Source organism: Ornithorhynchus anatinus, chromosome 4 (genome assembly GCF_004115215.2).
Source record: "Ornithorhynchus anatinus isolate Pmale09 chromosome 4, mOrnAna1.pri.v4, whole genome shotgun sequence".
In the NCBI taxonomy this organism is placed as follows: Eukaryota; Metazoa; Chordata; class Mammalia; order Monotremata; family Ornithorhynchidae; genus Ornithorhynchus; species Ornithorhynchus anatinus.
The window spans coordinates 130,537,218-130,551,911 of NC_041731.1; the positions used below are offsets into that span (position 1 = coordinate 130,537,218).

At 48.5% G+C, this 14,694-nt stretch overlaps 1 protein-coding gene across 1 annotated transcript in view; it reads right to left on the bottom strand.

Annotated features, from left to right (window-relative positions):
• The window catches only part of AFAP1 (actin filament associated protein 1), a 165,169-nt gene that overhangs the window by 8,839 nt on the left and 141,636 nt on the right, over nt 1-14,694 (bottom strand). The window contains exons 14-16 of the mRNA XM_029064139.2: nt 14,260-14,502; nt 7,774-7,888; nt 3,425-3,589 (exon numbers count right to left, since the gene is read on the bottom strand). Coding sequence (XP_028919972.1) covers nt 3,425-3,589; nt 7,774-7,888; nt 14,260-14,502 — 523 coding nt within the window. The remainder of the gene's footprint in view (nt 1-3,424; nt 3,590-7,773; nt 7,889-14,259; nt 14,503-14,694) is intronic.

Here is a 14,694-nt window from a genome sequence, read left to right on the forward strand (position 1 = left end):
GCGCTGGGGAAGATACAGGGTCATCAGGTCGTCCCACGAGAGGCTCACAGTTAATCCCCATTTTACAGACGAGGTCACTGAGGCACAGAGATATGAAGTGACTTGCCCACAGGCACACGGCTGACAACTGGCAGAGCGGGGATTCGAACCCATGACCTCTGACTCCCAAGCCCGGAATCTTTCCACTGAACCAAACTGCTTCTTAAAATAACAATGATAATTATAATAATAGTAGTATTTGTTAAGCCCTTACTATGGGACAAACACTGTTCTGAGCTCTGGGGGAGATATAACTAAATAATGATAATAATGATAATAGTACTTGTTAAGCGCTTACTATGGGCCAAGCACTATTCTAAGCTCTGGGGGAGAAACAAGTAAATCATCATAATAATCATAATAGTACTTGTTAATAATAATAATTATAATGTTGGTACTTGTTAAGCACTTACTAGTGCAGAGCACTGTTCTAAGTGCTGGGGTAGATACAGGGTCATCAGGTTGTCCCACGTGAGGCTCACAGTCTTCATCCCCATTTTACAGATAAGGGAACTGAGGTACAGAGAAGTGAAGTGACTTGCCCACAGTCACACAGCTGACAAGTGGCAGAGCCGGAATTCGAACTCATGATCCCTGACTCCCAAGCTTGGGCTTTTTCCACTGAGCCACACTGTTAAGCGCTTACTATGTGACAAGCACTGCTCTAAACTCTGGGGGAGATATGACTAAATAATAATGATGATAATAATACCTGTGAAGCACTTACTATGTGCCAAGCACTTTTCTAAGCTCTGGGGAATATAGAAGTAAATAATAATAATGATGGTATTTGTTAAGTGCTTACTATGTCCCGAGCACTGTTCTAAGCGCTGTCTTCCTTTATTCACCCGCCCAGCTCCACGGCACTTATGTCCATATCCATAACTGATGTAATTATATTAATGTCTGTCTCCCCTTCTAGACTGTGAGTTTGATGTGGGCAGGGAATGTGTCTACCAGCTCTATCTTTCTACACTGTTTACTGTTATATTGGAGAAAGAGCGCAGAGTAATAATGTTGGTATTTGTTAAGCGCTTACTATGTGCCGAGCACTGTTCTAAGCGCTGGGGTAGACACAGGGGAATCGGGTCGTCCCACGTGGGGCTCACAGTCTTAATCCCCATTTTACAGATGAGGGAACTGGGCACAGAGAAGTGAAGTGACTTGCCCAAAGTCACACAGCTGACAAGTGGCAGAGCTGGGATTCGAACCCATGATCTCGGACTCCAAAGCCCGGGCTCTTTCCACTGAGCCACGCTGAGTAATGATGTTGGTATTTGTTAAGCGCTTACTACGTGCAGAGCACTGTTCTAAGCGCTGGGGTAGATACAGGGTGATCAGGTTGTCCCACGTGGGGCTCAGAGTTAATCCCCATTTTACAGATGAGGGAATTGAGGCCCAGAGAAGTAGGTAGAGCCCGGGCTTGGGAGTCAGAAGGACCCGGGTTCTAATCCTGGCTCCACCACATGTCTGCTGTGTGACCTTGGGCAAGTCACTTCATTTCTCTGTGCCTCTGTTATTTCTTCTGTAAAAAATGGGGATGAAGAGTGGGAGCCCCATGTGGGACAGGGACTGTGTTCAACCTGCTGAGCTTGTATCGATGTCAGCGCTCTGAACAGTGCTTAGCACATAGTAAGCGCTTAACATGCTGCTACAGTGCAGCATGGCCTGGTGGATAGAGCCCGGGCCTGGGAGTCATGGGTGCTAGTCCCAGCTCTGCCACTTGCCTGCTGTGTGACTTTGGGCAAGTCACTTCACTTTTCTGGGCCTCATTTCCCTCATCTGTAAAATGGGGTTCAAGACTGTGAGCTCCACGTGGGACAGGGACTGTGTCCAATCTGATTTGCTTGTATCCACCCCAGTGCTTAGCACAGGGCCTGACACCTAGAAAGAGCTTAGCAAATACCATTATTGAGAAGTAGCTTGGCCTAGTGGCAAGAGGCCGGGCTTGGGAGTCAGAGGACGCGGGTTCCAATCGCGGCTCCGCCACTTGCCTGCTGTGTGACTTTGGGCGAGTCACTTCGGTTCTCTGTGTCTCAGTTCCCTCATCTGTAAAATGGGAATTAATACTATGAGCCCCATTTGGGACAGGGACTGTATCCAACTTGATTGCCTTGTATCTTCCCCATTCATTCAATAGTATTTATTGAGCGCTTCTTATGTGCAGAGCACTGTACTAAGCGTTTGGAATGTGCAAATTGGCAACAGATAGAGACAGTCCCCAGTGCTTAGAACAGTGCTTCGCACATAGTAAGCGCTTTAATCGATACTATAATTCTTCTTCTTATTAATATTATTCTCATTACCAAGTGCCATAATGATTATCTTTATTATTCCAGGCAGGAAAACCCAAGTCATCAAGGAAGACAAGTGGAAAAAAGGTTGAATAAAGGGAGTAAGTCAAGGGGATGCAGAAATGAGAGAGAGAAGAGGAAAGGAGGGCTTAGTCTGGGAAGGCCTCTTGGAGGAGGTGACCTTTAAGTAGGGTTTTGAAGGGGGGAAGAGAGTTAAGTCACTTAGCTTCTCTGGGCCTCAGTTACCTCCTCTGTAAAATGGGGATTAAGACTGTGAGCCCCACGTGGGGGGAAGAGGGTTAGTTTGGTGGATTTGAGGAAGGACGGCGTTCCAGGACAGAGGTAGGACGTGGGCCGGGGTCGACGGCGGGAGAGGAGAGAAGGAGGCCCAGTGAGAAGGTGAGCGGCGGCAGAGGAGCGGAGCGTGCGGCCTGCGATGGAGAAGGAGAGAAGGGAGGCGAGGGAGGAGGGGGCGAGGTGGTGGAGAGTTTTAAAGCCAACGGTGTGGAGTTTCCGTCTGATGAGGAAGTGGCTGGGCAACCACTGGAGCCTCCTGAGGAGTGGGGAAACACAAACTGAACGTTTTTCTAGAAAAATGATCTGGGCAGCAGAGTGAACTGAAGATCCGAATGGGGAGAGATGGGAGGCAGAGAGGTCAGCAAGGAGGCTGACCCAGTAACCGTGGCAAGACAGGATACCGTTCTATTATTGGTCTCTCCCAAGCGCTCAGCCCAGTGCTCCGCACACAGGAAGCGCTCAACAAATATGCTCGACCGGTTGACCGAGTACCCCGGAGGCCGGGCCCAGGTTAAGCAGCGTGGTTAAGCAGCGTGGCTCAGTGGAAAGATCCCGGGCTTGGGAGTCAGAGGTCATGGGTTCGATTCCCGGCTCTGCCCCTTGTCAGCTGTGTGACTGTGGGCAAGTCACTTCACTTCTCTGTGTCTCAGTGCCCTCATCTGTAAAATGGGGATTACCTGTGAGCCTCACGTGAGACAACCTGATGACCCTGTATCTACCCCAGTGCTTAGAACAGTGCTCTGCACGTAGTAAGCGCTTAACAAATACCAACATTACTATTAACCACGCCGTACCAGCGTTGACTTCGATGGCGGCGCGCAAGTCCTTCCTTTCTTTCCGCAGCTGGGCCAGCCGGTTCCTCAGGCCTTCCTTCTTCCTCAGCAGCTCCTCTTCCTTGGCCTGGAGCCTCTTGGCGTCCGCTTCCACCCGGTTCTTGCCGTACTTATACTGATCGGCATCTGGGAAGACAAAACAAGTCGGCCTGCTCTACCATCGTCATCGTATTTAGTGAGCGTACAAGAATAACTATAATAATAATAATTCTGGTACTTTGTGTGCCAGGCACTGTTCTCATCTGTAAAATGGGGATTAACTGTGAGCCTCACGTGGGACAACCCGATTACCCTGTATCTACCCCAGCGCTTAGAACAGCGCTCGGCACATAGTAAGCCCTTAACAAATACCAACATTATTATTATTATTATTCTAATCGCTGGGGTAGATGCAAGTTAATCAGGTCCAGACACAGTCCCTGTCCCACATGGGGCTCCCGGGCTTACGAAGATTTGAGAAGCAGCATGGCTCAGTGGGAAGGGCCCTGGCTTGGGAGACAGAGGTCATGGGTTCTAATCCTGGCTCTGTCACTTGTCAGCTGTGTGACTTTGGGCAAGTCACTTAGCTTCTCTGGGCCTCAGTTACCTCCTCTGTAAAATGGGGATTAAGACTGTGAGCCCTATGTGGGAAAGCCTTATGACCGTGTATCTCCCCCAGTGCTTAGAACAGTGCTTGGCACACAGTAAGCGCTAACATATACCACTATTATTATTAGTAGTAGTAGTTTGAGAAGCAGCGTGGCTCAGTGGAAAGAGCCCGGGCTTGGGAGTCAGAGGTCATGGGCTTGAATCCCGGCTCTGTTGCTTGTCAGCTGCGTGACTGTGGGCAAGTCACTTCATTTCTCTGTGCCTCAGTTCCCCATCTGTAAAATGGGGATTTAAACTGTGAGCCTCATGTGGGACAACATGATTACCCTGTATCCCAGAGCTTAGAACAGTGCTCTGCACATAGTAAGCGCTTAACAAATATTATCATTATTATTATTATTATTATTAATAATAATAATCCCCATTTAACAGATGAGGTAACTGAGGCCCAGAGAAGTGAAGTGACTTGCCCAAGATTACACCGCAGACAAGTGACAGAACCCGTACTAGAAGTCAGGTCCTTCTGCCTTCCAGGCCCGGGTTCTAGCCATTAGGCCACGCTGCTAACGAGAAGTGGTCTGGGATTCAGGGCAGGCCTGACAGAGAAATGTCTGAAGGAAAATCACATTACTAGAAAGCCAAAACTGCTTCGAGTGGACCAACCTCTAGCATTTTTCGAAAGAGGCTTAAAAAATACTATTATTATTATTATTATTATTACACTATTATTGCATTTGTTAAGTGTTTACTATGTGCCAGGTACTGTACTAAGCATTGGGGTGGATATGTACAAATAGAGTCGGATGCAGTCCCTGTCCCATGTGAGGCTCACAGGCTCAAAGCCCATTTTACAAGATGAGGTCCCAGGCACAGAGAAGTAAAGTGACTAGCTCAAGGTCACACAGCAGACAAGTGATGGACCCAGGATTAGAACCCTTGACCTTCTGTCTCCCAGGTCCGGGCTCTATCCACTACGCCATGTTGCTTTCTAAAGCAAGTAATGATTCCAATGAGCAGCGTTGAAGGAGAGAAGCAGCGTGGCTCAGTGGGAAGGACACGGGTTTGGGAGTCAGAGGTCATGGGTTCCAATCTTGGCTCTGCCACATCAGCTGTGTGACTTTGGGCAAACCACTTAAGTTCTCTGAGCCTCAGTTACCTCACCTGTAAAGGGGGGATTAAGACTGTGAGCCCCATGGGGGACAACCTGATCACCATGCATCCCCCCAGCGTTTAGAACAGTGTTTTGCACATAGTAAGCGCTTAACAAATACCATCATTATTATGAGCATCTGCAGAATAATCTCTTCTTTTCCTTTTTTTGTGTGGTATTCGTAAAGCATTTATTATATGCCAGGGATAGCACATACTCTGTGTCATCCCTTCTCCCTTGGCCCTACAGCACTTATGTCCATGTCAGTAATTTATTTATTTATTTTAACGCCTGTCTCACCCGCCCCAGACTGTCAGTTCGTTACAGGCAGGGAATGTGTCTGTTATATTGTTGATGATGTTGGTATTTGATGTTGGTATTTGTTAAGTGCTTACTATGTGCCGAGCACTGTTCTAAGCGCTGGGGTAGACATAGGGGAATCAGGTCGTCCCACGTGGGGCTCACAGTCTTAATCCCCATTTTACAGATGAGGGAACTGAGGCACAGAGAAGTTAAGCGACTTGCCCACGGTCACACAGCCGACAAGTGGCAGAGCTGGGATTCGAACTCATGAACCCTGACTCCAAAGCCCGTGCTCTTTCCACTGAGCCACGCTGCTTCTCTATATTGTTCCACCGTACTCTCCCAACCACTTAGTGGAGTGCTCTGCACACAGTAAGCGCTTACTAAATACGATTGATTGATTACAAAATAAATCATCTAAGCAATAAAATAACCACTGTTAATAATGTTGGTATTTGTTAAGCGCTTACTATGTGAAGAGCACTGTTCTAAGCGCTGGGGGAGATACAGGGGAATGAGGTTGTCCCACATGGGGCTCACAGTCTTCATCCCATTTTACAGATGAGGTAACTGAGGCCCAGAGAAGTGAAGTGACTTGCCCACAGTCACACAGCTGACAAGGGGCAGAGCCGGGATTCGAACCCATGACCTCTGACTCCCAAGCCCGGGCTCTTTCCACTGAGCCACGCTGCTTCACTGTTGACCAATGAGAAGCTGTAGAGACAAACTGAGATTTCATGAGGGAAGGATCTTGCTCAAGGCAGTTTCCCTCCCCTACCTAAGTCATTCTCTTGCCTCCTGGGGACTATAAACTTGGCGAGGGCAGAAATCTCTTCTCCCAACTCTGTTGTATTGTCAGTCAGTAACTCAGTTAATCATACTTACTCAGTGCTTCCTTGTGCAGGGCACTGTACTAAGCGCTTGGGAGAGTACAGTGCAGCAATAGACAGAAACATTCCCTGCCCACAACGAGTTCGCAGTCTAGAGCGGAGACAGACACTAATATAAAGAAATAAAATTGAAGATATGCACCTAAGTGCTGTGGGGTTGGGAAGGCGGATTAATAAAGTCCTTGTCCTTTCCCCAGCGCTTAGTACGGTGCACTGCACACAGTAAGCACTCAATAAATACCATTTATTGACTGGATATACCAGGTTCTACTTTCATTCAGTCGTATTTATCGAGCGCTTACTGTGTGCAGAGCACTGTACTTAAGCACTTGGAAAACTACGATCCAACAATAAACAGTGATATTCCCTGCCCACGACAGACTCACAGTCTAGAGCGGGGGAGACAGACATCAACACAAAGAAATAAATGACCGCTATGGACATAAGTGGTGCGGGGCTGGGAGGGGGGAAGAGCAAAGAGAGTGAGCAGGGAGACGCAGAAGGGAGTGGGAGAGGAGGAAAAGTGGGGCTTAGTCAGGGAAGGCCTCTTGGAGGAGATGGGCCCTCGATAAGGGTTGGAAGGGGGGAAGAATGAAGCAGAGAAGCAGCGTGGCTCCGTGGAAAAAGCCCGGGTTTAGGAGTCAGAGGTCATGGGTTCTAATCCCGGCACTGCCACCTGTCAGCTGTGTGACTTTGGACAAGTCACTTACTTTACTTCCCGTTGCCTCAGTGACCTCATCTGTAAAATGGGGATTAAGACTGTGAGCCTCACGTGGGACAACCTGATTACCCTGTATCTACCCCAGTGCTTAGAACAGGGCTCGGCACATAGTAAGCGCTTAACAAATACCAACACAGAGCGATGGTTTGGTGGATTAGAGGAGGGAGGGCGTTCCGGGCCAGAGGCAGGACGTGGGCCAGGGGTCGGCTGCGGGACAGGTGAGAAGGAGGCCCAGTGAGAAGGTGAGCGGGCGGCAGAGGAGCGGAGCGTGCGGGCTCCGATGGAGAAGGAGAGAAGGGAGGGGAGGTAGGAGGGAGCGAGAGGATGGACAGCTTTGAAGCCGACGGTGAGGAGTTTTTGTTACATACAGAGGTGGATGGGCAACCACTGGAGATTTCTGAGGGGGGCGGTGACTGTTCATTCATTCAGTAGTATTTATTGAGCGCTTACTGTACTAAGCGCTTGGAATGTACAATTCGGCAACAGATAGAGACAATCACTGCCCCAAAACAGGCTCACAGGGGAACTGTTGACTTTTGTTTGTTTCCACAGAGGTTTGTGGTGGCTATATCAAGTTCTACTTTGTCAATTTCTGTTGCTTTCCACAGAACCTAGTGGGAGAAGGAGGTGGGGTGGGGGCTCCGGGGACAACACTTACTAGACGAGCTGCGCTTGACACTACTCAGCGAATCGACTTTCTTTTGCTGGTTGGCGACCGCTCTTTCTTTGCTCAGGACCCCATTGGCCGTCGCGGGGGGCTTCTTGCTTTTGAACTGTAGACGGTTAAAACAAAACAAAACAAGAACACGGTGAGAGGTGGCCGAGTCCTCGGGTGCTGTTCGAGTGCTGTTCGACTCCTCACTGTTCTCCCTCGGTTACCACATACAGCCGACTGAAAGGCCTCTCCTGAGCCCGCCGGCTCGGAGGACTTCTACCTCTTAGGAACTTATCAATTCCCTTCCTCGCCCCTTTGGGATAATACAGTTTTGGTCAATTATTCACTCTGACTGCCCCATTTGCAGAGACGTCTCTGTCCCCTATTAGTCTGGAAGCTCCCTGGGGGCGGGAAATCTGTCCTCCCTTTGTTTTGCTCTTCCCAAACACTGTCAAGGAGAGTACATTGCCAGGAACACCTCTCTCCCCCATATTTCAAAGCCTTATTGAAGGCCCATCTCCTCCAAGAGGCCTCCCCTGACTAAGCCCCCCTTTCCTCTTCTCTCACTCCCTTCTGTGTCACCCTGACTTGCCCCACTTTATTCATCCCCCTCCCAGCCCGACAGCACTTATGTCCATATCTCTAATTATGTATATTAATGTCAATCTCCACTCTAGACTGTATGCTCCGTCACTCATTTATTTAATCGTTTTTACTGAGAACTTCCTGTGTGTAGAGCACTGCACTAGGCACACGGGAGGGTATAGTGTAACGATAGACATAGTCCCTGCCTACAACGAGCTTGTGGAGAGAGAATGAGCTTGTGGACAGGGAACGTGTCCACTAACTCTGTTCTTTTGTGCTCTCTCAAACGCTCAGTACAGTGCTCTGCACACAATAATTGACAAAGTAGAACTTGATAAAGCCACCACAAACTTCTGTGGAAACAAACAAAAGTCAACAGTTCCCCTGTTTAGACTGTGAGCCTGTTACTGGGAAGGGATTGTCTTTATCTGTCGCCAAAATGTACATTCCTAGTGCTTAGTACAGTGCTCTGCACTTAGTAAACGCTCAATAAATACTACTGAATGAATGAACAATAATAATAATGTTGGTATTTGTTAAGCGCTTACTATGTGCAGAGCACTGTTCTAAGCGCTGGGGTAGATACAGGGTCATCAGGTTGTCCCACGTGAGGCTCACAGTCTTCATCCCCATTTTACAGATGAGGTAACTGAGGCACAGAGAAGTTAAGTGCCTTGCCCACAGTCACACAGCTGACAAGTGGCAGAGCCGGGAGTCAGCGCTCAATAAATACAATTGAATGATTGATTGAAAGCAAGCACCCATAAATACCTTCACTACTATTAAAACCTGGGGACTGAATTACCTGGATGACTTTGCAAGTGTGAATTCGACTTCTATGAGATAGTCTACCTCTGCTGGAGAAGCAGTGTGGTCTGGTGGACAGAGCACAGTGTTGGGAGTCCAAAAGGCGTTGGTTCTAATCCTGCCACTTGTCTCCTGTGTGAACTTGGGCAAGTCACTTCACTTCTCCGGGCCTCAGTGACCTCTTCTGTAGAATGGGGATGAAGACTGGGAGCCCCACGTGGGACAGGGACTGCGTCTAACCTGATTTGTCTTTATCCTCTTAGCTTAGAAGAGTGCTTGGCGCCTGGTAAGCGCTTAACAAATGCCATCATTATTATTATCACTATTATTTGACCAAATTTTAGTTCCAACAAAATAGGATGGCACTCGCTGCCCTGTTCATTCATTATCCAATTGTGCCCCATCGATTCTTTCCTTGCCAATGGCATATTTCCCTCAGAGGTCATTTGTCTTGTCAGAAAGACAGAAGACAAGCTTTCTGCAAAACTACAAGCTCCTTCTACACAGGGATGGTATCCACCAACTCTAACGTACTGCATTCTCCCTACCGCTTAATACAGCGCTCCGCACATGGTCCGTGCTCAATAAATACCACTGACCGATCGATTGGTGTGAGAAATTTCCCAGTTTCATAGAAATATTTGGTATATTGGGGTGGAAGATTTTTGAGACGTTTCCTCGTGAAGCATCGATGAGACCTCGCGCTACAGTTTTCCAATACGTCTGTGGTGTTCAGCTGGGGACATGGCAGTGGGAAGCAGTGTGACCAAGTGGAAAGGGAACAGGCCTGGGAGTCAGAGGACCTGGGTTCTAATCCACCACGTGCCTGCATTAAGCTGTGGGCAGGGACTGTGTCTGCCGAGCGCTTAGTACAGTGCCTGGCACGTAGTGTTTAACAAATATCATTATCATCATCACTGTTTTATTGTACTCTCCCAAACATTTAGCACATTGCTCAGCACCCAGCAAGTGCTCAATAAATACAACTAACTGACTTGGGACACATCATTTGACTTCTCTGTGCCTCAGTTACCTCACCTGTAAAATGGGGATCCAATACTTGTTTTCTTTCCTATTGAGACTGTGAGACCTGTTTTGGAGAGGGATTGTGTCTGACCTGATTATCTCATATCTTAGTGCTTTGAACAGTGCTTAACACAAAGTAAGCACTTAATAAAGCTATTATTATCATTGCTATCGTGAGTTCATTTCTTTGAAATCAGAGGGGGAGTAACTCCTGATGTCAAATTTATGTGTTCTCATATCTGGCAATGGACCGGCCATATTACTCCAGCCTGAGATCATATGCCTGCCGTCTAAGATGACTGTACACACCTGTTCTGCAAAGCAGAAACCTGAAGGTGGAAAATATGTTAAGGTACAACAGCTACAAATGAGTCACTCTGCCGGATTCAGAAAAAGAAGCATGGGAACTGAGATGAGGCTTTGCCCTTTACTTGAGGGGAAAATGCACGGTTTCATTCACTGTCGTAAATATTATAAAAGTCTAGATAGAATCAGGGGGTCACAAGGATAAGAGAAGGAGCTTGTTGTCGGTGAAGCCAAATTAGGGAAAAGAAGGGCCATAGGCAGATTTTGATTATAGAAAACAATGGAGGAAAAGCTGCAAGAATTAATATTATTATGATGATGGTATTTGTTAAGCACTTATTACGTGCTGGCACTGTAATAATAATAATGATAATGTTGGTATTTGTAAAGCGCTTACTATGTGCAGAGCACTGTTCTAAGCGCTGGGGTAGATACAGGGTAATCAGGTTGTCCCACGTGAGGCTCCCAGTTAATCCCCATTTTACAGATGAGGTCACTGAGGCACAGAGAAGTTCAGTGACTTGCCCACAGTCACACAGCTACTAAGCCCTGGGGTGGATAGAAGCAAATCAGTCTTGGACACAGCCCCTGTCCCAGGTGAGGCTCTCAGTCTCAATCCCCATTTTACAGATAAGGGAACTGAGGCGCAGTGAAGCGAGGTGACTTGTCCAAGGCCACATAGCAGACAAGTGGCGGTTGAGAGCAAACCTGAAGAGTTCCCTTTATCCTTTGTTCCTCTCCAGATTCCCACTCCTTCCTCGCCTTCCCCTAATTTTACTTCAGGGATTCCCACTTTCCCTAAATAGCAGGATTCTTCAACCCAAAAGTACCTTTATTTAGACTCACCCCTAACCCGTGTATCGGTCTGCATATATGTATGTATTCATTCATTCATTCAATCGTACAGTATAGTGCTCTGCACATAGTAAGCGCTCAATAAATACTATTGAATGAATTTGTTGAGCACTTGCTGTTTGTAAAGCTCCGTACCAAGCACTTGGGAGAGTACAATACAACAATAAACAGATTCCCTGCCGCCAAAGAGCTTTCCTGTCAATGAATAAATGATACCTATCGAGCACTATGTGCAGAAGACTGTACTAAGCGCTTGGGAGACTACGACAGAATTAGCAGACATGTCCCTTGCCCATAACTGGCTTACATGCATATATGTGCACATACGTGCATACGTATATACACAGGTGTACACACCATCATCAGCGATATTTACTGAGCGCTTAGTGTGCAGAGCATGCGCTAAGTGCTTGGGAGAGTACAACAGAACCAACGGTGGTATTTACTGAGATCCTACCGGGTGTGGAGTGCCGTACTTAACCCTCGGAAATTAGCAGAAAAAAATCTTCAGACACATTCCCGGCTCACAATAAGCTTTAGGTCTAGAGAGATGTTCACATATATTTTTGCGTGTACGTCATATTAGTTGTGGTATTTGTTAAGCGCTTACTATGTGCTAAGCTCTGTTTTAGGCACTGGGGGAGATACCAGACTAAGTAACATCGATTCATCGATAGGTAAGCTCTTTGCGGGCAGGGAATCTGTTTATTGTTGTATTGTACTTTCTAGCCGCTCGTGGAGCTCAAAGTCTTGAGAGGAGAGAATAGGATTTCAATCCCATTTTATAGGTGAGGAAACCGAGGCACAGAGAAGTTAAGCGACTGGCCCAGGATCACTCAGCGGACGGGAGGCAGAGCCGAGATTTGAACGCAGGCCCTCGGACTCCCAGACCCGTGCTCTTCCCAATAGGCCACACCGCTCCTAATATATATTATATTTCACAATTGTTCCCCCTTTAAAATGTATGCCTCTTGGGGGCAGAGACCATCTTACGACTTACGTCTTATGATTCTGGGGTACTTTCCCATGCGCTTAATACAGTGCATTGCGCTACAGAAGCAGCGTGGCTTAGTGGAAAGAGCAGGGGCTTGGGACTCAGAGACTGTGGGTTCTAATCCCGCCTCCGCCACTTGCCAGCTGTGTGACTTTGGGCAAGTCACTTCACTTCTCTGGGCCTCAGTTCCCTCATCTGGAAAACGGGGATGAAGACTGGGAGCCCCTGATTACCTTCTTTCTACCCCAACGCTTAAAGCAGTGCTTGGCACACAGTAAGCGCTTAACAAATGCCATCATTATTATTATCAGTGCGTCCTCGGTAAAGACTGCTATGTCAACGACAACTGCTACCAGGCCGAGCAGGGTTACTGCTATTACAGCCTCTTTGGGAGCGGCAGGAACAAATCAGCTAGCGACCAGGACAGACGAAAGCCCAGATAATCCCCAGACCGGAAAACCAGATCCCAAATAATCCCGAGTTAACTGCATTTGGAATAGAGCTGATGACACTTTCACTGGGGAAAAAGATGCCCTTTTGCCCTCTCGCCATCCCAATCCCACTCGCCACCGACCTCTTACCCACGTCCCGCCTCTGTCCTGGAACGCCCTCCCTCACAGACGACAATGACTCTTCCCCCCTTTCAAAGATGTTGAAGGTCCATCTCCTCCAAAAGGCCTTCCCTGATTAAGCCCTCCTTTCCTCTTCTCCCTCTCCCATCTGCGTCACCCTTGCACTTGATTTCCTCTACTGCCTCCCCACCCTCAACCCCATACCACTTATGTCCGAATCTGTAATTTATTCTTTATATTCATTTCTGTCTCCCCTTCGAGACGCTCCCCCTTTTAGATGTGATTCTACAAGGCGGGGAGAGAGAAGGCACCTTATCCCTGTCTACTAGTTTTGTTTTATTTTCTGTCTCCCCCCTTCAAGACTGTCTCTGTCAGGGATTGTCTCTATCTGTTGCTGAATTGTACCTTCCAAGCGTTTAGTTACAGTGCTCTGCACACAGTAAGCGCTCGGCGTGGCTCAGTGGAAAGAGCCCGGGCTTGGGAGTCAGAGGTCATGGGTTCCAATCCCGGCTCTGCCACTTATCAGCTGTGGGACTGTGGGCAAGTCACTTCACTCCTCTGGGCCTCAGTGACCTCATCTGTCAAATGGAGATGAAGACTGTGAGCCTCACGTGGGACAACCTGATGACGCTGTATCTCCCCCAGCGCTTAGAACAGTGCTCGGCACATAGTAAGTGCTTAACAAATACCAGCAGTATTATTATTATTATTATTAATAATAAATATGACTGAATGAATGAATGAAGCAAGCTCGGTCTGGGCAGGGAAACTGATGATTGTGGTAATTGTTAAGCACTTACTACGTGACAAGCAATGTACTAGGCGCTGAGGTAGATAAAAGCTATTTGGGTTGGACTCAGTCCCTGTCCCATATAATAATAATGTTGGTATCTGTTAAGCGCTTACTATTGCAGAGCACCGTTCTAAGCGCAGGGGTAGATACAGCGTAATCAGGTTATAAGGCTCACAAGTCTTCATCCCCATTTTCCAGAGGTCACAGAGGTCCAGAAGTGACTTTCCTAAGGTCACCCATTCGTTCAATCGTATTTATTGAGCGTTTACCGGGTGCAAAACACCCTGCCGACAAGCGGCGGAGCCGGGATTAGAACCTAGGCCCTTCTGACTCCCAGACCCGGGCTCTATCCGCTAGGCCACGCTGCTTCCCTCCTCTCGTTTCCCCGTTATATCGTACGATGCTCTGCACACAGTGAGCGCCTCAAGAAAACCACCGCCGGACAGAGGGGGAGAAGGACAACCGCCGGCCGCCAGCGGCCGCCGGACACGACCGAACCGGAGCGGACGCAACGGATCAGACGCCCCGAGGAAGAGCAGACGAGCACGTACCCTGGCCACGGAAGAGCGGTTAGTGACAGACTGAGCAGAAGACAGACCGGACGAGACGGGATGTTGGGAAGGGTTAGTGGACAGTTTGTCGGGAGCTAGTCCGGTGGCCGTTCGGTCAGCGGGTGGGACGCGTGCAAAGATTTTCGGAGACGGCAAGTTATCGTACAGGCCTGCGTTATCATAAAGCGCTTCTTCGCCCGAGCTCCTGCTTCGGAGGGTGGGAAGGTCGGCTTCCGGCTCCCACTGCAATACACACAGCCGGGCTGGAGGTCAGTCGGTCGGGAGAAAGCACGGCGCGGGGAGGAGGCGGCGTTAGCGGGGGAGAGCGGGAGGGAAGGGGAGATCCGCAACCCGACCCCACGAGCCACGACGGGTTCGGCCGACTCCGGCGAGTGACGGGCGGGAAACCACCACGGCCATCGAGGTACTCGGGAA